The following is a 26,199-nucleotide window of genomic DNA, read 5'->3' as shown; positions in this document are numbered from 1 at the left end:
GTCCTCCCTGGCACAATTCCAATGGGATTTTTTTAATTTTTATTAAATTGATTTTATGTTGAATGAATATTTCCTTATTTTTCTTTTTTCCCCTGTTCATTTACTGCTTTAATCTTATAATATTACCCACCAACCATTTTTATTAAGCTAGATTGACCCTAATGTAATCTAACATAATGGCTAGAGGGTAAAAATGTCTGAAAATGTGTGTTTTGAGCAATGATTTAAGTTATTATGGGTTTGAGGGATTTTTTAGAGGTCTGCAGCATCGGATCCCCTGAAGTCTGCAGCCAGGAGAGGACAAAAACACACAAGGACTGAAGATTTCAGGAGGGGGAGCAGAGATTAAGGAGGTCAAAGAGATGCTGTGGGGCAGGAACGTGAAGGGACTTGTAGTTTTGGAGGGAGGCAGTGTAGAAGGAGTTTCTTCTGCTTGAGAAGGACTTATGTTACAGTATTTCATGTAAAAACAAAGCTATGTGCAGAAAATAATGCTTATTTCTTACCTTTCTAATCACCTCATGATGCTTCTGATCCCCTTCGTGATTCGGGGGAACGATATTGGAGAAAAAATGTTGTTTTCTTGGGTGAGACGGCTTCACAGCGAGCTGCTGTACCTCTCTCTTGGCTGCTTATCTTCACCTGCAGCACCCACACCGACTTGTTTCTTGTTTGGCAGGTTACTTTTTCTGGTGTCACTTCTTTCTCAACAGGTGAAGTTCAGCCTGATGCAACACGTTGAAACCTGCTCACTCACTGCTGCGATGTGCTCTGTAAATGGAGAAAAAGTTTGGAGTTACCGGGAAGAATTCCTGCTCTGACAGGTGGTCTAATTGTCGTCCTATTTACAAAATAACAGCTGGATTGGACTGAGGAGCGTGTGAAAGGATTCCCAATGTGCCCATCTCAGCGCTCTCACTTCAACATTTTCAGTTTGCTCCAGCTGTTAAAAATATCAGCCTACTCCGAAAAATCATAAGATTTGATTAAGTAAATATTAATATCTACATTCGTTTTGCAGGTTTTATCATGAACCTAGAGTGATTTGTGACCTTCTTGCCCTTGCATTTTGCTGCTGGACAAAATAAAAGCTTTCCTGTACTCCTGATGAAGGTTGTTGTGTCTGCATGCAGCCCTTGCAGGCATTCGTTTACACATACCTCTCTTAAGGTCCTGCCACAGCATTTCAATCACGTTGAGGTCTGGACTTTGTCTGGGCTATTGCAACACCTTGATTCTTTTCTTTTTCACCCATTCTGTTGCAGAATAGCTGCTGCGCTTGGGTTCATTGTCCTGTTGCATGACTCACTTGGGACCAAACCTTAGCTGCTGCACAGATGACCTCACATTTGACTCTTCAGTTCATGGTTGACTTAGTGATTGTAAAGTACCCAGGTCCTTTGGCTGCAAAGAAGCCCAAGTCATCACACCTCCACCTCTGTGCTGTGTGTTGTGTTGGTTCTGATAAGCTGTTTGGTTTTCACCAAATGTGGTGCTGTGCGTTATCGCCCAACACCTCAGTTTTCTTCTCATCTGTGTGTAAATTGTGCATTTCATACAAATCGCTGATTTATCAAACAACTTTTTACCTGAATTTGTTCGTACTTTAGGAACTAATATAAGTCTCTCTGGCCATGTGTACGAATACATGACAGGTCTTTAAAGAAATAGGCCTACTATAATACTGCTAATAATAATAACAGTAATAACTAAATCAAATGTAATTATTTTTAATATTGGCTTTTAGTCATTATTTAGAGTTTTCCAAACTACAGTAAGCCACAAACACTCCTAATTATAATAAAATGCATTTAAAGAAAATAACATACTAAATAGAAAAGTATAGGCTTTAAACTACACTACTTAATCTTCCAATTATCGAAGGCCGGGTCGCAGGGCAGCAGCTTAAGCAGAGCAGCCCAGACCTCGCTCTCCCTGCCAGCTTCTCCAGCTTATCTGGGGGAACACCTTGGCATTCCCAGGCCAGCCGATAGATACAATCTCTCCAGCATGTCCTGGAGCTACTCCGGGCCTCCTCCCAGTAGGACATGTCTGGTATGATTGTAGATTTAATCTCAACCCCTCCTGAATGACTGAACTCTTCTTTCATTAAAAAAGACTTTTATCATTCCTTGATGCCACTTACAGTATCATCATGCTGGAGGTTGACAGATCACATGGTTCTGGCCTCCAACAGTTTTCTTGTAATCTGTTAATCTGTCTCAAACTTTTTTTTCATAGTCTGTGTCTCCTGTAATTTTAGAGTTTTTATTTATGTAGTCATTTATTAAATAGTTGTCACTCCCGTGAAAACACTTTGCTTTGGAAAGCTGTGCCTCTTCTGGCTTCTCCTTGGAACTCTGAACTCTCCTTTTTCTTGCGTTGGAGATGCAGGCTTCTCTCATGCAAACATCATCACCACTTTCTCTGCTTCACCTGGAGGTAGTCCTTATATAGAGAGATGGGGACGGGGCAGTATGCAGCGAGTATGCAAACTGTATGACTGCACAAGGCTGTTGGTTCAGAATGATTCTGATTTACTAACTTATGCGTGACGGTGAGAAAAAAATAGGTCAGTATGCACGTTTCATAAATCTTTGAGTGCAAAGTCATTTTTGGTGCAGGGCAGAAATGTTTCCACAGAATTATTAGTAAATGAGGCCCATTGTTCCAGGAGTCCTGTTGTTAGTTCAGAGGTAACTTTGCAAACTTCTCCTGGCAACCCTTTTTCTAATTGTACTGTCAAGATCTTTAACATTGAACGTGCTATCTCAGGCCTATAGAGTCTGAGATGTAGCTCTTTGGGTTTTTTTGCAGTTTCTCGGAGGTTGCTGTGAATTTGCTGGGACATCCACTCCTGGGAGGATTGTGGAGTTAACACAAACCTGAATGGAGCAGAAAACAGATAAAAAGCAGCCTTTAGAGACATGCAGATGATCAATTAATCAAGTGCGTTTGATTAGCAGCACCTGGTTGATATTTACAGTCTTACAGGGAGAGGAAGAGGGCGTACTTAGTTTGTCATAGGTTTTCAGATTGTTTTGTGAAAAGCTTTTGTTTTCACGTCATTGTAACTGAGGGATGTTTCAGACTCACCACGTCCAGCTCTAACTCTAAACTTATCAAAAACGACATTTTGAATTTTAGTCTTAAGGGTAAAGAGGCTGTCTGTCTTTTAAATCCTGGAGCTGGTTCCACATGAGAGGGGCCTGATAGCTGAAGGCTCTGCTTTGAGAAACTCTAGTAACCACCAGTCTGCAGCCTGACAGTGAAGTGCTCTATTAGGACATTAGGAAGGCTTGAACATGTGATGAGATTTGATTTTTCAGGACTTTATATGTGAGAAGAAGGATATCTGATCCCTGTCAGCACTCTTGTCTCATCATTTTGGATCAGCTATTTCAGGGTTTGTTTGTTTGTTTGTTTGTTTTTAGAACAACCTGATAAAGGGGATAGCAAAACTCCAGTTTAGAAATAACACAGCAGCATCATTTTCTATGAATAAAAGAAGCAATATTAGATCACCAGTCCAAGATAATGAAGTCAGAGCTGTTAACACAACTGATACTGGGAAGTTTTACTTTTTTATCCACCATTTTTATTGTGATCTCAGGTGTTTATTAATGAAGCTACAAGCGAAAGCGTGATAAACAATTTATTCTGAATGTTTTACATCCCTGCTGTCAACTGAGAATCTTTAACTTCTAAAAAGGTGTGTTTTCAATCCAGTTATAAATAAAACTGCATAATCTCAAACGAAAATGTTCAGTTTTTGACCTGATTATGCTGCAGGTTATATTTTAAATTTACAAAATTTCAACTTTTGCAAAACAAATGTCAAAATGGGTCTGAATACCATCAGAAGCAGCTGTTTAGAGACAAATATGCAATATTCATCACATCTGAAATCAAAGCATAAATTAATTTTTTAAAAACTAAATTGAAAATAACAAATATTTTCATAATCTTTACACTGAATTGTTTATTATTCAGTCCATATGCTGTCATAAAAAAGCAACAGGGAAACCTCTGATAGCTAAACTACAGAGCATTTTTATCCATATGTAATGTGTTCAAATAAGCAAATATTTGATTGTTTTTCCCTGATAAGTGACCTACATATTTAGTAAGCTCATTCACTGATAAACTGTCAGATGTAGGAGACTTTATTTTATTATAAACATTTTAAAAAACTGATTTTGTCTCCCGATGAGGACTTTAATCCTAGTTTGACCTCTGGGAAGAAGAGGCTAAACTGATCTTTATACCACACAGGGTCACAACAGCTCTGGGTGTCTGTGAGTGTATGAGGCGGTGTACTGCTGGATGGGGGGTGGGTTATTTATAGCAGTCAGTGAGGTCACCAACAACAGACAGCCTCAATGAGCTGTATTCAGTCTATAGTTTAACCCCCCCCCCTGCATACGCTCCACAGAGTCATGACCTCTGAGGGAAGCTCCTGGGAAAAGTGCGAGCTGCTGATCGTTACTGATGAGGACACTAAATCAGGGAGAGTTTAAACATAAAGGCAGTGGGTGTACTTACAGAACCTTGCGTGTGTGTGTGTGTGTGTGTGTGTGTGTGTGTGTGTGTGTGTGTGTGTGTGTGTGTGTGTGTGTGATCCTTTTGGTGGAAATGTTGGACTTTTTTGGTCAGACTGCAGCTCTTATTGTGCTGCCCTCACATTCCTGTCATTCTTTAAATGGCTGACGTTTGAGAGCCAAAGTGGTAAGAGAGTAACTTTTACTCAGCTTTGACTCTATTTAAATATTAATTAACTTTTATTACAGACGTCTACTCCATTACATTTCACAGGGAAGCGTCTGGATGTTTTTGCCTCTTTGGGTATTCAAATTTGGCATCAAAATGCCGAAATTAAGCAAGAATAGAGACAAATTGCTAGATTACATAAATGTGTGCAAATGTTAGGTTGGTATTTAATTGTTCTGTTAATCCTGTAAAGCCTGAACCATGAAATAACTGCCAAAAAACTCTTTTTTTGGTAGGGGTAGTGTTTGTTGACAGTCCGAATGGCCCAGGGGAAGAAGCTGTTAGTGAGTCTGGAGGTGTGGGACCTGACTGACCTGAGGCGACAACCAGAGGGCAGCAGGTCGAACAGGTGGTGGGCGAGGTGCGAGGGGTCACCTGTGATGGCCCTGGTTTTCCTGAGACGGGAGGAGTTGGCGCTGGCCTCCAGCGGTGGCAGAGGGCAGCCAATGATTTCTCAGGCAGTGTTAATTACCCTCTGCGCAGCCTTCCTGTTCTCATGAGAGGAAAGTGTAGGATTTCTCATTTTCCTATAAATGTAAATGGAAGCTAAAGTTTGATTTTACGGTCCCTCACACCAAGTCTTTGTACTCTCCTGTATTCCTCATTTTCTGTTGCTTTCACTCTTTAGTCTGATACTGAAATACAGAGTAAATTTTTAAACATGAGGCCATTTCACACGTCAGATCTGATCTGGGGTTATTACCTGATAAATGTTGACATATAAACCAGTCCAGTAACAGGATAAATATGGCACTCTTTAAAGCCACTTTTCATAAGAGTTTCTTTTACTTGCAACACATTGACGCTCCAACAACGCTTGTAGCATAAAGAACAGCTTTATTACTTTATTACAGCTTTAAAACAGGCATTTCAGCCTGTGGCCTTCATTGTATTCACTTAAATGTAAAGGGTTTTTTTGAGTGAGGTAAAGGAGCTTTTATTTTTATAGCAACAAGAGTCAGATTAACATAGTTTTAGAGTAAATATATCACATGCTTCAGCATCCCCACAGGGCTGTATATCGCAACTGTTTGTAAAGTACAAATGACTCTTTTTGTAGGTTTTTTTTTTATTTGTCCACTATTTTTTTTTATGTATTCATTTTTCTCATTTAATTCTAATTCACTTTTTCTTCCTGACACTTGTGCTGCTGTGATGTGTGCATTTCCCCAATAAGGCATTAATAGTCTGCTTAATTTACACCTGGTCTTGTAACCCACCTCCACCTAAACGTCTCTTTTTAATTCTATATCTGACTTGATATCGATTATTATTGATGTCTGCTGGTCTCCTCATCCAACGTATGCACATGGGACGTGACGAGGTCCCAAAATATATTAAAATACTATATTAAAGAATTTTTGCAGTGCTTCTGGATAAAACAAAGATCTGAATATTCTTCTCTATTTTATTTTGCCCTGAAATCCTAAAGTGGTATAAATATATATTTTTTTTAGGTTAGTGGGTCATCTAGTCTAAAATAGATGATGCCTTTGTTTTTCTTATGACCCAGAACTTCATGTGAATGATTAAAAACACTCTTCTCCACACACCTCACTTCTCAGGTTTCTCTGGCCTATAGTTTATTTTTCTGGTGGTTCTCAGTGAGTTGCTGCAATATCCACAGGATTTAGAAAAGCTGTAAACCAGATGAGGGTAGTCAAGGAATTTTACAAATGGATCACTTTCCAAGAATACAGCAGAGTGCGGTCTCCAGCTTGTTTTACAGATTTATTACATTAGATATGTTTGTTTTGCCAAACTGCGTTGCAGAGAAGACCAGAAGGGGAATCGAGGGCTGAGATCATGGAAGAGGTGATTATACATACACTTTGGAGCCTTGCTCGTCCTCCAGAGATCAAGACCAGCGCTCGCAGAGACCAAAGAAACTCCTAGTTTGATGTTAAATATTATTTATTGCAGATCAAACACAGATGCACACTTACCACTCACACCATCAGCTCCAGCAGGCTCAGAGCTGAAGGTGTTTACAGCTTCATGTCAGGACGCGCCTGACCTGTCGCACTCAATTTCTCTCACTCACTTACTTTCTCACACACACATACACGCACCGAAACGTGAGCTCATATATTTATTAACTCACTCACACAGTCAGTCAATCATTTGGCAGACTCGAAAAGTGATAATCCCAGTCGCAGTAAGTCAGTCAAACAACCTGGAGGGCTGATGAAAGCTGAGGGAAACCGATCTGAAAACGTATAAAACAGTAAAGAGAACAAACCAACAACCTGTACAGGTGTTTAAAAACATGCTGCGGATAAAATAAAATATCTTTGGATTTGAACACAGACATAATTTTTGGGGTTGATGGGCGGGGAAGTTCAACTCCCGTAAATCCCCTGCATTTTGGAGGAAGCTCTGAAAGGCAGTAAAAAGTAGCAAAGGATTGGATTGTTTTGAATATTTTAAATAGATCCCTTCTGCTGTCTTTGATTTGAAGTAAAGTTAAAGTAAAAACAGTTTCCTGTGTGGTTCAGTCAGAGCAAAAGGGACTTTTTCTCCCCTCCGTGTCTTCTCAAACTTTCTGACTTAAATCAAAGCACTTATAAACCTTCATAAGAGGCAGACTTCATCTTGATGATGTGAAAGTATCCAGATTTTCACATGGAAAAGCAAAAAGCTACAGAAAAGTCTGGCAAAACTGCTCATACACCAATACACCATGATATTGGTGTAAGTATTTCCAACTTTGCTACTCTTTAGTAAAATTGACCCTGTTGAAGTTACACACACTGCAGTACCAGGATACACAGGGAGGTCTGAACACCCTGAGCTGCTATCATTACCGGCAGGTTTCACACACAGACTGTATAGAAAGATGGACAACATGCAGCAGTCTCTGAGGGATTTGACTTGTGACCAAGATCAGCCAGCAAATCAGTTCAGAGGCACAGAAGCAGTTCTTAAGCCTTGTGTTTTTTTGCGTTTGAGCCATCTTCATCTTCATTTTTTTGGAGCTAGAAGTCACCATATTCAGATGAGATGGTGCGCTGTATCCACAGACTGTATGAGGGCAATTTAAACACTCATACCTGCCACTTAGAAAACTTCGCTTGGTAAAGCTGGAGCACAGGTTTCTTTGCACAGGCTTTTAGCACAGTTAACAGCACAGCAAGCAAGGTTAGCAGTGCATAAAAATACCCCCAATAACACCAAACTGAAAGGCTCAATATAGTTCAAGTAGGTGCTTTATTGAAATGGTACCCCATGCACTGTCATAAATGGGTATGGTTGCTATAGAGAATAAAAGAGGCTGTCAACATGCTCATTTCTGCTGTGAAGTTGGAACTGCAGCTTTTCAGCCATCTAGACAGAGCAGCTGCAAATAATGCTCAAGTAGAAGCCATAAGCTAAAGATTTCCCCTTTTCCACAATATTTTCTTGATTTTGTACAATGGAAGAAAGCAGTGACACGATGCCCATCTTTTACATACAGCCTGTGTTTTTTATATTTTGTTTTTAGACGCCAGGACTTTAACTCTCCACTCTGCCGGGCTTGACGCAGCAGTAGACATCCCATTAAAGCTTATCGTCTCAGCAGGACCCGACGACACTCGTACACGCAAAAACAATCAAACCGAAAGAATAAATGGCAAAAAACCCCAACAAATTAAAGCAATAAATACTAAGCACACAGTGCCAAATCTTAAAACTTTACAGCTCGCCTCTCGTCTTTGACTTCTTCTCTTCCTCCACCTCATATGTGACATGCTTTATCTCCTTCCTCATCCTGAAGCTTTCGTGCTCTTTACACCTTTACAAACATCTTTCTTCTCACTTACTCGAACCTTACTCGTGGCTTAAAAAAAAAAGAAAGAAAGAAAAATGCTGAGCGCACACACATGCTACAGTACAGATCAGTAGGTTTCAGATTCCTCATTTAGCTATGCGTGATCAAATCAAAAATAATCAAAACAAAAGTAAAATCACAGTGAACAGACGCACACAGAATCACAGCTATACATCAGTAGTGACCCAGCGGCCGTTTGGTGTCCAGCATCGTGATTGGTTGATTTGGAAGAGGAGCTCTTCCCCTCCCCGTCGGCTAAAAATGAATATCTGAAGATGTACTCAGTCAGTCTTCTTTGGCCGTGATGAAACATGACTCCACCTGAGGGACGGGCCAACCAATGAAAAGTTACCGAGGCATGTAGGAACGGTAAAGCGCTGACACACGTTATCACTTTGTGCTCTTTAATCTGTTCGGCCGTGATTCATCTGCTTATGTTAACCAATTACAATCTGCTAAATCATTCATTGGTGTGTGTCAACATGCAAACTTGGGTGAGGAATAAACTCCTGGTGTGTGATCTTGTGTAATTAGTCTCACAAAGGTTTACAAATGTGTGCGTAAATTTTGATGGCCCACAAATGCACGCTCCAAACCTTGCAAGCATGATGTCGTGCATGAAAATCAGGTAATATGACAAGAAGGGCACCTAAGTATCAACCATATATATTTAATTCTGTGTAGTATACTGGGATATTTATCATTAGAGCTATTTTGTTATATTTTTTAACTAGCTGAGCAGCTGTTTTGTCCGTTTCTGGTTTATAAACAACAGGGGTTTTTCTAGTTAATGCAATCTTGTCATTTGACTCTTGGAAGGAGAGCAGAGTACCAAACTTCTCCTTAATTTAGCCTAAAAACCACCAAGGCACAACTTTTAATTTGTTAAACCCCAAACTTCAAAAATGGATTTTAGGTGTTCCTAGAATAAAACATATCCTTAAGGTGTCATTTGTTACTATGGATGGATGGATGGATGATTTTGTTTATAACAAATAAAAATCTGTGACCTCATTTCAAATGCAATAATCTTGATTTGTGCCACTTCTTTTAGTTAACAGCTGAACATGAACTAAAAATAAGATTTGAAAACCAAAACTGCTCCTGTAGGAGGATTTTGTTGGCTGCACGCATGGTTTTTCCTCAGAACTGCTTGATTTGTTTTCTGAAGTGGCACCCATCCTGTCGAACACCGTGGTGTGTTTGCCTCTTTGATTGCTTCTGCATGAAGCAAAATTAAAACCTCACAAAGCTGACCGCGAGGAACCAGAAACAAGCCATTTGGAGGCCTGTGCAAACAAGTTCAAACACATAAACAGCTCGATTGAGTCATCAAATCAACCCGTTTTCCCCCATAAAACATGAACGCGGCATCTTTCTTGCCTTTCCTTACATTTCCTTTTTTTGAGGACACCGGACTGAGTTTGAAAAACTGCCTACACAGCCCTGCTCTTCTGCTCTAGAATAGTTCTGATTATCATGCAATTAACAAGAGGAAATGCATGAAAATACTTACTTTTAACATTGTGTCCTGTCAGCATTTTAACCTGCTAAACACACAGAGAAAGAGAGGGAGAGAGAGAACAATTCATTAGTGCACAGCAGAGCAGTCTGAGGCTAAAACAAGTGCTAAAGGTTCCTGCCAGAACCTGTAATAAGAAGCAGAGCAGCTCCTAGCACAGAAACATAAAAGAAGCCCTTACTTAGCAGGTGCCACACAAATTAACTCCAGAGACAAAAACTCTACTGTAGACAGCTCTAATGCAGTAGTTTTATTTATCCTCCAAGACTTAACTGTGGCCTCCTGTTCGTCTGTCTGTAGGGGAGGGGGGTTTGGATTATTATCACAGGTTAGTACTCTAACGAGCTCTCAGGCCGAGACCAGGAAGTAGTTTCACCACTTCTCCTCTGCAGGCGGTCCCCTCATAAAGAGGAGGGGCTCCATAAAGCATGGCTAATGAGACGGCACGCTAACGAAGCTTTCTACGGTGCAGGCGAGCGCACCTGGAGAGGGAAAGGCGAGCAGGAAAAGCTGCGAGCGCGAGCGGATTTAAATTGTAAGCAGGGAGACAGCGATGGGATCCACAAATTAGATTTGACTCCATCATCATCAGAAAAAGTCGAGAAACAGAGCAGAGCTTAATATGTTTTATCTGGAATTGCTAATGCTGGCTGTATTTCACTAGAAGACATAATAGTGCTGTATTACTATATCATGATTAAATTATCTTGATAACTTCTTTCAACAAAATTTCCTTTCCTCTGCACAGATCAGCTATTTGCACCCTTTTAACAGTTGTGGAAATAAATACACGTAATCCTTTATTACATCCAATTTCCAGGCACGTTTCAGAAGGAAATATCGCCCTTTTCATTCCACTTAACTCAACTGTAAAACACAGCTACTCTGATTTTCTATGCAAACCATATGAACAGATGATAAAATATGATGCATTACTGCAGATTAAAGGCCTTTTTCCAGACAAGCATGTGTTTTCAGTTTTGTGGCTTGTTAAAATTGTTCGGATTGGAGTTATGTAAAAGCACCGCTGGGATTTATGTGAGGTTACCAGCATGAATACAGGCCCCAAAGGAAGAGAGCTATGCAGGCCCGCGTTTGCATGCTGTGCCTGTGTACAGTCACCAGGGGGCAGTGTCAGAAATAAGTGGATCGAAGATTTATGTGCTCAAGTTGGTTGTTCAAGTTTAGCCCCTGCAGGGAACTCCCACTCTTTGAACTTTAAGATAGTACAGAATGAATGGGTCTCTAAGGAGCTGTAGAGCAAGTATAAATCATGATTTTTATAGAAGGATTTTTAAAAAACTAGATTCTATTCTAGTAATTCCAGTTCTATTCTTCTTTCTGTGGCTCTTAGAGGCGTAACAGCACCATGAGCCACTAAAATTTAGATTTCAGGCATGAAGCGGCACAGAATTCGCTTCTACATAAATAGAAGCTTCTGATGTGGCAGTACTCTTCCAACATCTAGTTATTGTCTGAAAATGAGCGCCATTAAGGGAGTGTGTCCGCTTCTAAATTTTTAAAAGACAAATCAGTTTATGGACAAAATTTGCCTCACTGTAAAAGAAAAACTTGCAACTTTATGCAATTTCGGGCATTTTACAGAACCTGGATTTCTTTTTGGTTCATGAAGAAGTTTCACCTCTCAGCTGTAAAGAGAGAGGGAGTCCCAAAGGTTTACCCCTAGTTGAGGTTGTCCTCACGGTCACTGTCAACATAATCGTTAAGGGTGACATGAGATAAGGTGTGAATCAAAGGTTTGGGTCGTTATAGTCACAGGGCCTTAGGTGTGAATCCTTTATGAGATGTTGCCCCACCCTCAATGTGTGAATTGAAGTTGAACTGAACTGGACTACAGGTGACTGAGGCCATGTCCACACTAATACGTTTTCCTTTGAAAACGCATCTTTTTCTCTCCGTTTTGGCGTTCCGTCCACACTGAGACGGCGTTTTTGAAAACGTTTTCCAAAGCGGATACATTTGAAAACGCCATTTTCGCGTTGCAGTGTGGAAAGCGTAACTGCAGGCTTTCGGAAACGATGATGCATTTTAGTTGTATGATGCAGACATGTGACCAACTAAACTAAGATAGCGGAGGCATTATACAGCAGTTGTTTTGTTTGCTCTCAGTTTTGACAGCCATATTAAAGATTAATATCAGTTTGTACGTGCTCCAGATAGCTTTTCAAAGTCTTTAATTCTCACTCGCTTTTGCAACTTTGTACTTTTGTGTTACTCGCAGCAACAACTCCACCTCATTGTAAGTTGATTTAAAAAAAACTTTCCTCTACGTTTTGCCACAACGTTTCAAAGAGTCGTAAAGTAAATAAACGGCAGACAGAAACAACGCAGGTCGAAGCATCTTACGTTTCACGCACGCGCAATACAAGAACGTAAGTGTTTCAGTCGTTCCAGTGTGCATGAACAACTGTTCTGAAACGACTGAAAACGATAGTGTGGATGCGGACCGTTTTCAGACTTAAACGCCGTTTTTGAATGTATCCAGATAAGTGTAGACGCAGCTGCTGCTCAATGACCTTAACTAACATGATGGAGAGGTGAAGCAATGTCGCTCCGGACTGCCTCCAAGGTGACAACCCCACTAGGGGTTAAAAACCTGGACTCTCCATCAGTCTTTATAACTTAAGAAGCTTCGTGTAGATAAGATCTTCATAGTAGATCGAGGCGCGGGTCATTCCAGTCACAGGGACCAAGGCGTGACTCCTTTGTGATAAGATCTTCATAAAGATAAGAACTCCAAACTTTACTATTCAAGCCAACTTTTCAACCAACCAGCATTCTACCTCACTCGACATCGGCCTACATATTGTTGGCTTTTTGTAGGAAACATGCAACTCCAAAGCATTTTATGCTGGTTTAACTGCCACAGGCACTCGCCATGCATATCCCAACCACTACACAAACAGACGCCACATAAATCCCATAACATAATGACCACTCTGAGTCTCGTAGTGCTACAAAAACAACAACGAAAGCTTCCGAAGACTTGAAAACCTACATTTTTATCATCTTTTGCAAGAATAACCCGTGGATTAATACTGTTATTATAATATTACCTTCTCAGGATGTTGAGAACACTTAATATAAATAATATAACCAAGTATAAAAAGAACATTTTGAATCAAGTAGAAATTATTAAATCAGTCTAATTAAGCTGTATGATTGCTTCAGTAATTGCACTTAACATGTATACACACATCTGTCTGCAATATTTAAAAGAAAACAAAGAGTCAGAGGTTCAGTCACATCTGAGATGGCAGAGCAAGATCAGCTAAAAAAAAAGTCTTTGGTTTATTTCCAAAATGATTTTTTATGGTTATAGCTGCACCCGGCCCATTTAAAGTAGATTAGGAGGTGATCTGAGCTGCCAGAAAAAAGCCTTTCACATTTTAATCTTCATATATTATTTATTTAATGCATTATTTTGTTTGCAGTTGGTTTTGCATGATTAACTTTAATTTTAAAGCATCACGTATCAACTTTTCCAGCTAAATATTCTGGCTGCTAATCTCAAGTGACTCACGTAAGACACAACTCAACTTAACTTTTATATTCTCATGTTACTGTCAGGTTTTGTTAACCAATTAAGTGATTCAAAACAGCATAAATGCAATAAAAAAAAATTGTAGGAAACAATACTGTACCTCTTTCCTTCCCATTCAGCAATCTCTCCTCCTCCTCCCGACTGTCATCTGCTCAGAGGAGACAGTAAAAAGTGACATTATTGTAGAGAAATGTGAAGATTTGGTTTTAAAAATCGAATTTCTTGTCCATGTTTAACAGCTTTGCACACAAAACAACTACAAAAGGAGTGTGTTTCTGTTTGTGTGAACCTGAGTGAAGCTCTTTGACCAACGAGGACACGGTGTTGGTGATGGAGTCGGCTGCAACCAGGAGGTCGTTTCTCAGGTTTCTCCTCGGGCCTGGAGCAAAGAAAACAATCATTATTTTATCCAGCGCTTGTATTTACAGTAATTAGACAGTTTTGTTGTTGCCTGATTATTTGTGCTGTTACTCTGTCTCGCTGTGGCAACAGCATATAATCTGGTGTGAATGAAAAGAGCTGTTTAAATGATGAAGCAAAAGAATAAAAAGGAGCTGAAATACGAGCAGAGCAGACGTGTGAAAAAGCACTTTGAGGCCAGTTTGTGATTTGTGATGCTGGTATGCTTAAAAACAAGAGATTTAAATGTTTTACTCCAATCTTTAGATAATGTGGAACCTGTTAAGCTCATTTTCGTCTTTGCACTTTTATTCTTAGTCTCTACTACAACAGCTTTGCATAATTCACTAAATAATCCTTATTTATCTTATGCTCAGTTAATTTCTTCTGAAAATTAACTGATTGGCTGCCCCTTGTAAACAGACGTGTACACAGCAGAGGGGTGTACTATTTTTTTATAGTATGTTTTTAATAGTTTTTTATAGTTTTGCATAATTACTGAATAAAGTGCAAACTGTGTGTGGCATTGTGACGGCAAAGTGCGTGTATTTATTTGATGATTGAGAAAACGTATAAAATGTCTTTATTGAGGATTCTGATTTGCTGCAGAGTCTCTTTCACACTGCTGGAATTGCAGCAGTCAGGACACAGAACACACACCAAGAATGCCTGATCAATCAGTCAAACTAATTTTAGTTTGATCTGCCGACAAATGGAAGTAATTTCTACATCCTCTTCATTAAACTATGGGGTAGTAACTAGGGATGGGTACCGGTATTCGGTGCCATTATGGCACCGGTTCTGACATAAACGGTAGTAACCAGACCGAAAAGCAGCGCACATTTCGGTGCTTTATTTCGGTGCTTTTTTGTTTCCTGAGATGTCATACACTTTGGCTTGTAGCCAATCATTTTACCTTTCCAAGCACAGTAGGCGGGCCCAGGTACGTACATTCTTTTAGAGCAGAGCTACAGATTAAAAATGCCCAAGGCGAAGCGGTCAAAAGTCTGGCTGTACTTCACAGCAAAAGATGCAAACTCAGCAACCTGCTACAAGTGCTTTAAGGTGATACTGTGCAAAGGAGGTAACACCTCGAATCTGATGAAACACCTGGCGACGCATAGCGTTTTTTTAAAAGCCGAGAAATGCGCCGTATTTGATAGCTTGCTGCAAGACCTTACACCGAGCACATCTGCCTGTTATCGGACCCGGAGTTAGCAACATCCCCCAAGAACCCGAAGAGTAGAGTCCTGGCCCCTAGCCCTGCCAGTGTAGCAGAAATGATGACGGATGATGATGGCAGCAGCAGCCGTTCTTATATGGGTGAGTAGCTTAATGTTGTTCGTGTGTAATTTACGTTGAGTAGGCTAACACGTTATTAAATTAATGCACGTAAGGTGAACTAGCAAACACCGTCGTAGTTATATGCGGCTGTCTTCTTGTTTGATAGAGTGATACCATATATGCCCTATAGCTGCAGAAAAGGCTAACATTGTTATCTTTTTACAAAAAAAACAGCTAAACATGAGAGGTTTTAGGACAAAGTTTGTGTTTTCCATTGTTTAAGCACCAGTTCCAACCAAAGGAGGTATGTTGTACCAACAGAAAAGGCTAACTTGGTTATCATTTTGCAGAAAAAAAGAGACTGCTAAAAATAAAAACATAAGAGGTTTTTGGACCAAGTTTGTGTTCTCCATTCTTTAAGCACTGGTTCGAGCACTGTTTAAGCACCGGCACCGTTTCCAAAGTACCGGTTTGGCACCGGTATCGGATAAAACCTAAACGATACCCATCCCTAGTAGTAACCTTTTATGTTTAAATGTATCCAGTTGAAAGTTCCACATATGCGGGGCGTATCCCTTCTCGTACAGGGAAGGACACAAAGACAGATGATGCAAGACAAAAAACTAAGTCATTTTTGGGTGTTGAAAGGTTAACAAAAAAAAAAAAAAAAAAAAAAAAAAAAAAAAAAAAAAAAAGATCTGAGGACAAGGACGAGGACAAAGAGGCAGGCTGAGCTATTTATGCACAAAGAGCTGAGTTGGAACAATCTCAATGAGATAACAAGACACAGGTGAAGACAATCAGTGGAACACGGACAGGAAGCAAAGCTAACACAGGACTCGAGAGAAAGCAAACCTCCAAAGTAACAGAATACAGATGTGAATTTTAACACAAACACCAATCTAGGAACAGGAAAGATGAATTCTTATTAAAAAAAAAAATACCAAGACTAAACAATTACTAGAGACAAAATTATCAGGGCTCTGTGTGCGGGCAGGCGGAGATGAGGACCCAAATGCAGACTTGTCGAGACAAAATAGCAACTCAAAAACCACAGCTTTATTGCTGGCAAAGAACAAAAACATAAACTGAACAATGAAAGCTGAGACCGGAAACACACAAGCAAATCTGAGGGTACGACCCGACGCTGAACGCTGGAGGTTACACACTATAAATACACATGAGGGAATGAGGAACAGGTGGGAACGCAGCCGGGAGAAATTAGACCTAACGAGACAGAGGAAGCGAAACTAGAAACACCAACATAAGACATAAACCTTAAAAATAAAACAGGAAACAATTCACAAAGACGCAGACTTGACACTGAACTAAACCTATACTAAACACGAGGGCACAAGAACAAAACCTAAGAACTAAACCCTTAACCAGAATAAACTGAAACATAGATTTATAATAATGATCAACAAAGCACAACAAGGGAATCAGAATATAACCCATAATACAAAATCAAACTAAAACATAAGAACTCAAAATGCTGGGTCAAAATGACCCAGAACTGTGAGAAAAAAAGAACAGCAAGAGACTCAAAAATAAAACCAAACTAAAAGTAATGAATTTAAAGAATCTAACCACAAAACGCTTAATAAATACAAAAAATTACAAAGCAACTCAAAAAAACCAGGGACCAAAATAAAAAGGTCACTGCTGTCATGGACAGCCTCCAATGCCACCATCTTGTTCTGCTCCAGAAACTCGCTGCAGGATCACATGAACCAGAACTTGCTTGCTACACTGATCTCAGAGAACTGATATTTTCTCAGTTTTTTATTAGCTGCAAATAAAAATATTTCCAGAGGAGAAACTATAAAAACCATTAAATGATAATTAACTTTAAAAAGTGCGTCTAAAATTGTGGTGCTTGCATGCATGCCACATAAATCCTATAAATCTGTAGGAAGTGCTGCCATATTAAGGAGATCCCATGTGATGTCATACAGATGCACAGGTTGGAAAAAAAAACTGTCTGAGACTGAGTTTTTACAACAGTTTGAGGCCTCAGGTTTTGGGTCACAGGGACCACTTGCATATATGCTGATTATTTCAAACCTCTGGCTACCCCTATTATGAGCATCCATCAGTGTAACAGTCTATATATGACAGAAAACAAGGAAACGCATAATAGCTCCATTTTAAACTTAATTCATAAAGGATTAAAATTTATTTCTGTCAAGTGGTTTATATTAGAAGGTTTTACAGTGAACTGTTAATCAGGTGAGACTAATCCAAAACACAGCCTGGAAACTACTGTATGTTTGTGCCTGTAGCTGACAAGAGGTTCAATAAATAAATGTGGTAAACACAGCTGGAATTACGACATAACAATCCTGACGAGCATTAAAACTGGCAATATTTTTTTAAACGCTACCGTCAGGGATCCATTTACACGTCGTGCTTTTAGAAAAGCAGCTAAGCAGAGTATGTTCTCAAGCATGCACTACTTCATATGAATCAAAGTCTTAACAGGGAATTTGTAGAGCTGCTCAGACATGCAGTGAAACCACATGCAAGGCTTTTCGGCCCAGACCAAAATCCTAGCAGAAGCTTCCCTCAAACAGCTGAAAAAGGTGTTTCTAGACCTGAAAATTCTTCACTTAAAACATCCGACCCACTGTACTTTGTCTCAGCGGTCTAACTAAACAAAAACTCCTTCAAACATAAGCCTTTAACATGAAAGAAGGCAAACTACAAGACACTTTTTTTTTTTTTAAGGTTGCCATGTTGGAGAGAAATGAGTCCTACCTTGAGCAAAAGCCTCTTGTACATCACCTCCCACCCCAGCGAGGGAGTCCTGAGGAGGATACATGTGTGTCTGGGAGGGTACAGCACCTACAGAGCGGACGGCTGACGGGCTCGGCCGAGAGGGAGAGGAGTGAGAAGAGCCGGCTGCCTGCGCCTACAAGATGAGAGGTGTTATCAGAGCTGGTTAATGTTACTTCTAGAAGGTTTTAGATTACAAGATCACACCTTTTGCATTTTGCTTGAATATACGTCCAGTGTGTGGACTTCTACAACTTAACCTTTTAGTTTGGATAGCAATTAGTTACTAGAACCAGCTGACATGGCTTGGGCATCTGAACAGGATGCCTCCAGGCACCTCCCAGGTAACCTGCTCTGACTTAAGCTTGATTTAGACTTCTACGCTCTAATCGGAAACCAGTTTTAACCCTACATCACAACCTTCCGCACCATTCATTTGAATGGCATGAGGTTGCGTCGACCCGAAATATAGTAATATTTCTCAGGAGGTGAAGGTCAGGTTATGGCATAGGATTAAACAGAGTTTCCAGGTACGTCGTAAGTTAAGACGTAGATTGCCTATAAGTGGCATAAAATGGATGAAGTTAATTATTAACTTAAACGACGAGGATGAAAACGAGACCAGAGTATTACAAAAACAGGCACACTTAGATGGTTCGGGTTAAAAATCAGGCTTTGCTTGACTGGAGTCATCACAAAAACACTCACTCTAACGTCACTGTGTTTCCAGAGTTGTTCACTTGTTTTGTGTTAGCATGTTGCCTGTGCAAGAGCTTGCAAAGAGTCATGAGTCACCTTAGCGGCTGTTGCTTCTGGTGTGATTGTAGTTTGCACTTTACCATGACGCTCTGGGCCTTTTTATGTGCTGAAAATAAAAGTAATGTCCAAACCGCCGCTCATCTGCTCAGCTATTTTCCTCCCTGCACATGAACTGAAGTCAGATGATTGTTGTGCAAGTGTGCAGGAAAAGGGAGTGTTTGGTTTCTTTTCTCTCCACATCTTGTGAAGAGGTTTTCAATCTTTGCTCACCACCTGCCTTACTTTCCGTGATTTTTTTCCTCTTCCCCGAAATGACTTTAAAGTTTAAACACTGGGTTCGTGTGGCAGAAGCATCGTGACAGGGATCGCCAGAAAAATAACTGCAGCGATGCATATGGAGAGCACTCTGAAGGTGCGATCAGCCACATTTTAATCATGTACAGGCCTGTTTTTGCAACTTTTTAATTGCATGTGATATTTCAGGTGACTAATAAGGACTGAATCCCACAGTTTCAGTGTTTCCCAAAAAAGGGTATGAACTTACTGCCTGTCGCTGTTCCTCATCCTACAGGGATCACAACATGGGCAGCCGGAAAACAAAGAGGGCGGAAAAGAAGAACGGAAAACAAGAGGTCAGACACAATGAGAGCCAGAAAAGTCATAGAGGAGGAAACATCAGAGGGGAAAATGAGGCTTGTTACTGCAAGGACAGAAAGAGGGGGGTGTGAGGAGCAAGGGAGACTTTGCCCTCTAGTGTGAGAAAATACAAACTGCTGGAGATTTAAATCAGAGTGTGTGTGTGTGTGTGTGTCACCTTGAGCAGCTTCATCAGTCCTTCCAGCTGCACCATCAGCTCCCTCCTGCTCTCCTGCAGCGACGACATCCTCTGCTCCAGTTCGTCTTTCCTCTGTCTGGAACACAAACACACACACACACACACACACACACACACACATTACAAAGGCTCGCTGAAGGCAGGAGCTGGAGTAAAAATAGATTTAAGTCCCAAAATGTGGAGAAGATCAGAAATGCAACATGGAAGAAAAACAAGAGATCAGATTCACAGTCCTGAAGTGCTTAAACAATCTGCAGAAATTCACAGAAGCAGCTGTGTGATGAGGTTAATAAATAGATGAATAAGAGAGGATAGAAGTTATCGAAGAGCATGTAGGAGAGTCTTTCCACGAGAATATCACCTAGATTACGTGAACTTTTAGTCAGAAATCCTCAATGTTTTGTAAGATGGCAGGGAGAGAAAGACCAAGTCTGTTCGAGGACTTCAAATTAAGATGAATATATACACAAAAGTGCACTCAAAATACTGATAAAATGCTCTTCAGCAGCAGGGCTTTCTGGAAACAAAGCTTTAACAGCAGGCATAGAGTTTAACATTCACAATCTTTTTCCACCAAACAGTATGCGGTCTGGATGAGACATTAAAGCAAGAGCAGAGCTCGTCTTTCTTTCCTGGCTTCCCTTCACGTGGCAAGATAAATGAGTAAATAAACACATGAAAACAAGAGTCTGACTCATTCAGTAAATAGAGTTTTGTTTTATTGTTATCCCAGAGTAACGCTTTACCCGCAAGCTAGCCAACAAGTTCGCCAACAACCTCAGAAACGCCACTTTATCTGTATTATTTAAGATATAGCTTAGCAGTTTTCTCTAGTAACAATATCTAGCTCTGAGTCTGTAGCGGAAACATGAAAGAGATTACCAAGACAGTAATATTACTGATTACAGGATTGTTAAGACATGAAGACGGGTACCAAATTAACTCTAGTTGGACATAGCCGGTGTGGTCAACCATTGATTCGTTAAGTCCTGTCCTGAAGAGCATTTTCACCGCTGCCATTATGAACAAGGGGCGGTTGTGACTGAACCGGAGGACCCTGCGACAGTCTATAGAGTGCCCTACCTTACCCTCCTTTTTGACTTTTGACTAACAGATACCATAATTTACAGAATGATCACCACGGTGCAGTAAGACTGGAAACTAGTGACTCATAAAACCAGACCAAGGGCAAGAGAGAAAATTGCTGGCAGATTCACTTTGCACTGGGTGACATTTTCTTTTTTTAACCCTATTCTCACCCTGTAACAGCTGGAATACCCTCCAGCTCCTGTGACCCGAACTAGAAAAACCATTACGAAAGAAGATGGAGAATTCTGAAAAATTGGCCATCAGAAAGAATGCAGGTTTTCACTAAGAGGAAACACTAGAAAAAGCTCTATGGTAACTCACTGCAAGACTACCTCATACTATTTTAAATCTGGAGAGATTTTACCTCATTTGGTCTCATGGCCACCAGGAGGAAGTAGAAAACTCCAGATAAACAGAAACAAAATAGAAAAGATGGGCTCTTACGTGCTGAATCTGAAAAATGTTTATTCTACCGCCGCCACGTGGCTGTTTTATCAGGTATGTAAGCGTGAAAACTGGAATTAAAAACTAAAAATCTAATATAACAGCTCTGTTTCACACTTTAAAATATACGACCGTTCAGGGGGTTGGGAAACTCATCTTGTAACCGGAAGGTTGCTGGTTCGATCCCCAGCTCTGTCTGTCTCGGTCGTTGTGTCCTTGGGCAAGACACTTCACCTACCTCCTACTGGTGCTTGCCAGAGGGGCCGATCGCGCGATATGGCAGCCTCGCTTCTGTCAGTCTGCCCCAGGGCAGCTGTGGCTACAACTGTAGCTTGCCTCCACCAGTGTGTGAATGTGAGAGTGAATGAATAATGGAATTGTAAAGCGCTTTGAGGTTCACGAAAAGTGCTATATAAATGTAATCCATTATTATTATATATTTAAATTTCCATAACATGCTGGAAAAAATGCCTGACTAACATCTCTCAGGGCAGAAATGTTATTGTTTACGTCAAAGCCAGGCAGTTTTCATCACTTTCAAGTTCCTCTCCTCTTCTTGAAGGACTTGTTTTTACTGAAAACCGCAATAAGTGCGTTGGAAGTGATTCCTTCTTTGGTGTTTTTGTGAACTCCACCATCTGTCAGTACCATCTGCCATAAAGAACTCTCCCTCTGCGCCGCAGAGCAACACGGCAACTTTTCCCGCCAATTCTGACCGTGGCGGTGTGGCAAAATCCGGAAACTATAGCGCAGCGAGCAAAAGACCGATTGTTTGTGAAACATATTTTCTGTGGGTGTGACTCACAAAGTTAAAAGATGTACATTTTAACAACTATATGTATATTTTCTGTACAGAAACAGCAGGTCTCAGAGGAACTGTGTTTACCTGAGCAGACGGAGCTCGGCCAGCAGAGTCGGGTTGGTGCTGCCCTTCTCCGGGCTGGGCTGGCACACTGCGTCATGCTCTGCACGGAGACGTTTGATCTCTGCCAAGATCTCTCTGGGAAATGAAAATCACACTGGTCAGCTGAAGCCTGATACCACAGTATTTTAGGAATGAACAGCCTGTAAATAAGCGGGGCAAGATGGCGAACTTCGGCAGGCTTTAGAGGAATCTTTTTTTGGAATGATGCACAAGTTTGATTTAGAGAGTAAAAAACAAACACAAGCTAACAGCCAGACCACCGATGTTTACACAAACAGTGCTTTTATTGTGAAAGAACAAACTGTAAAAACTGATCATGCACCCTAAAAAGTAATTACTTGGTTACGGTTAATCAAATTTATGACCACAAACCATTCAGCTTCTTTCTGTCACTTTTTATTGATTTGGCTCTCATATATTTATCTTATATCTTTAAATAATTGCATCTTTTTTTATTTGTATGTTTTATGAGACCTTAAGCTCTAAAGTTTTTTTCCCCCAACAAGTTAAATTCTCCACCTCGCTCCTGTTCACATATTTCTACCTGTTTTTAGACTCCAGCTGAGCAATGAGCTCCCTCTTCTGTTTGTTCGCGTCAAAGTTGATGCTCCGCGTCGGGATCACCTAAAACGGAAACTTGAGGTTACTCTATTCCGTAACCCCCGTTCTCTGATAACATGTTAATGGGTTTCATGTACAAACCAAAACAAGATCCCCATGTAGTCGGAGCATATGCAGTATTAAAGTTAAAGGCTTAGAGGAGATGTGTTCGACTCACTCCTGTGCCTTCGGTCTCTGCCAGTCGTGTGGTGTAGCGAGCGATCAGTTTGTGCTCGTCGTCTTGCCTGCTGGGGCTGTCAACACTGAAACACAGGAAATGTCTAGTGTAAAACTGTATTTAAACCAGCAAAGAGCATGACGCATGAATTTAATGCAGGTAAATATGATCACTTTCAAGTTTTCAGAAATAATCCATTTAAGTACATAAATGTGGTAAAATCTGTGTCTCTCTGCATCTCTTTATCTCTCAGAAAACACTTAGGAAAACACCTCTTTTCACCATCTGTGTAAGAATGAAATGCTCTGAACACAGCAGGAAAAAAAACTACAGAGTTTGGAACTAAGCATGGCTCAGAGGATGAGGACACCCAATTTTTCAGTAAGCATTGGAGTAAGCACAATTAACAGGGCTAATTTTTAACTAATAAGCATCACCAGTAAACATCCCCAGGTGATTACTTACACCAAGACTGTACATCCTGATGTGGGGACATTTTTGCTTTTTAGCACCATATACTTCATTCTGCTCTATAAAGTGTTTTATACTTTGTTAAACAAGCATTTTATTGGTTGTACTGTAAAATAAACCTAGTGTCCGCATATGAGGACCTTTTTTTAAATTAACTGCTTTCTGCTGGGTTAAATTAAAATAGCTCCCAGATCAGGTTTTATAATGTAGTTTGCTGATGCGTTATATCATTAAACATGCATATATTTGCATAACAGTAAATAAAATTGCTTTTTCTGCCTGTGGTGTCTAACCTTATTTTGTAAACATGGAAAAGCAATTTAATATTTTTCATAACACTGTTAGCAGGTTAATTTATGAATGCGCACTCAACACTTAACCATTTGCATTCCTAACTCAGTGTGTGTGTGTGTGTGTGTGTGTGTGTGTGTGTGTGTGTGTGTGTGTGTGTGTGTGTGTGTGTGTGTGCATATATATCAGATTATTTATTTTAAAGCAGGCTATGTTTTTCTTGTGTTGAAAAAAATCCTCAGCGCTAAAACAGAAGACTACAGGAAAAAGGAAGCTTTTGCTCCTTCTGGTTTCTGAATTTAAAAAAATAAATGAATTACTTCATAATTTTATTTTGTCTGTATTTTATAATGCAAGAGATGCACTTCCAAGACTGCTAATTGTCCTTTAACGACAATATTAGGCCAATATTTAACACTTCTGCATTATTCCTGATTCTCCTAGATAATATTTTATATTTTGAATTGACCCCATCTCTGAACTGAGGCCTGATATCTATTTTATTTAGCCCACACTCTTGGTTTAATTAGTGCTTCCCATCTGTTAGGATTAGTACTAGTGCTTGTTTTGTACTTTGTTACTGTTTTATAACAATGACTTATTGCATTATTGTGAAGCACTTTGGTCTGCCTTTGGTTTTAAATGTGCTGCTATATAAATAATATTGTATTGTATTGATATTTTAAATTGCAACACTTTCACAATAGGAATTGCAGTATTACAATAAAAAAAAAATCCAAAACAGGATTTTATTGTAGATTAGAAAACCTTTTTTTCCGTTGTCAATGTCAATTATTGGAAATAAATATAAGTGAAATTAAAAGCTAAGAAGGAACAGAATAATTTACCAGGATATTCTGTAACTGCTGATTTCTCTCTTCATTAGAATGACAGTAAACTACAACATTTCACTTGGCTTCAGCTAAACTGTGCAGCACGGTGCCCTCCTCCTTACTGCCTCCCTGACTCCTTTACGTAACCACCCCTCACTCCCTTCTCACCGCGGGCTGCCCTGGAGGCGATTCACATACGCAGCGATCAGAGCGTGCTCCTCGTTCATTCGCTGAGCCGCCGCCAAGCTGGACGGACACAAAACAGACGCAGAGTAATCAGCCAGCATCAGATAACAGTCTGTCTTACAGGAATTACATCAGTTTAACTTCAAGTCAACACAAAATCTCTCTTAATAAATGTGCATATGAGTAAAAAGAAATAATATTTTCATAACACCTTCAACATGGATTTTGTCAGAAATAACTGAAAAATTTATGATTTTTTTTTTATATGCTATGGATATCTTTTATTATTTCAATGATTCACTAACATGCGATATTTCTTATTAGTTAATTTTTGGTCCATAAAATGTTAAAAAAAAAAAAAAAGTTCAGAAGAACCCAAAGCATCAGAGTTTAAAGTGAGCCTTTTTTGCTTTTTCTTATGTTCTGTCATATTATTCCAGTGCTGGATGCTCATATTAAATATGACTAATAATCATGAAGTCAGTGTATGTACAAGCCAGACGTTCAGCCTCCAGACAGCTTGAAAAGCTTCGTTTCACACAGTTTGTCTACTACTGGCTCTGTATGATGTCACAGAGGGGATGGCCCTAATATGGACAACTCATCTGCCTTTTAAAGCACCTGGTTGCGAGGGACAGCCAATCAGAAGAAAGTTGGATCAGTAAACATTGATTAAGGCTTAGTCTGAAGTGTGAATCACGCTTCTACCAGCACATTTTTCCACTGATTATTACTTCTTTGATTAACCTTATTAACCTCTGTGAACTCTGTTTTTCATCCCAAATACTGATTGGCTGTGGAGGCTCACCTTCATGTATACAAACCCAGAGAGGGTGGAGCAGCTAGCATCCCTAAATCTGCACCAACTTTTCCCTTCAGCTGTTTTTTTATTAGAAGTTGAGTTACCACTGTCCACTGTGTGACTGGTTTAAGGTGTTCTCTCTCCCTCGTGTTTTGATCACTTCTTCCTTATTTGTGATCAGGTTTGTAAGCAATTATTTCTGTATTATTAACATTTCTTTTGACTGGAGCAGCTTTGTATAAAGAACCGAAATAAGGAGCTGCAAACAAGCATTAAAAAGTATTCAATCATCTTTCCATCCATCTTTTTCCACTTATCCAAGTCAGGGTTGTTGCGAGCCTATTCTTACTCTTACAGGACGAGAGACTTTTAAATACACAATTTTTTCATTACTTGCAAAATAATAACTGTCTAAAATTTTACAAGCTATGTAGTGGAGTACGTGTTTTGGCTTTTAGACAGACACCTGTATGGTGGTGTGAGAGATGGCTGCTGTCAGCTTGCAGGAAACTTCACAAGAAATGTAATAAATGTAAAAATCATAGAAAACTAAATTTTTCTTTTAACTTCCACTTAATTCAACAGCTTTTTCACAGTGTCAGATCACAGTCACTGCAGACTCCTTCATAACCTATGACAGCATCGTTTTACTGGTGT

General features: G+C 39.9%; 1 protein-coding gene across 13 annotated transcripts in view; it reads right to left on the bottom strand.

Moving 5' to 3' along the window:
- Positions 1-6,666: 6,666 nt before the first annotated feature.
- Positions 6,667-26,199, bottom strand: part of LOC100702539 (dystrobrevin beta) — a 46,771-nt gene continuing 27,238 nt past the window's right edge. For 11 of the 13 annotated variants that reach the window (XM_013272016.3, XM_013272017.3, XM_013272012.3 and 8 more), the window contains 11 exons: positions 24,723-24,800; positions 22,960-23,044; positions 22,726-22,805; positions 22,143-22,256; positions 19,703-19,799; positions 19,433-19,453; positions 18,112-18,265; positions 13,958-14,047; positions 13,769-13,816; positions 10,098-10,131; positions 6,667-8,902 (listed from right to left, as the gene is read on the bottom strand). In XM_013272016.3, the coding sequence (XP_013127470.1) occupies positions 10,124-10,131; positions 13,769-13,816; positions 13,958-14,047; positions 18,112-18,265; positions 19,433-19,453; positions 19,703-19,799; positions 22,143-22,256; positions 22,726-22,805; positions 22,960-23,044; positions 24,723-24,800 (775 nt within the window). In that variant the 3' untranslated portion in view covers positions 6,667-8,902; positions 10,098-10,123. The remainder of the gene's footprint in view (positions 8,903-10,097; positions 10,132-13,768; positions 13,817-13,957; positions 14,048-18,111; positions 18,266-19,432; positions 19,454-19,702; positions 19,800-22,142; positions 22,257-22,725; positions 22,806-22,959; positions 23,045-24,722; positions 24,801-26,199) is intronic. The other 2 variants (XM_013272025.3, XM_013272026.3) reach the window with 2 other exon arrangements.

This window comes from Oreochromis niloticus, linkage group LG15 (assembly GCF_001858045.2).
Source record: "Oreochromis niloticus isolate F11D_XX linkage group LG15, O_niloticus_UMD_NMBU, whole genome shotgun sequence".
NCBI classification, from domain to species: domain Eukaryota; kingdom Metazoa; phylum Chordata; class Actinopteri; order Cichliformes; family Cichlidae; genus Oreochromis; species Oreochromis niloticus.
Note: the sequence above shows the minus strand (reverse complement) of the source record. Positions and strands in the feature narration are given on the sequence as shown.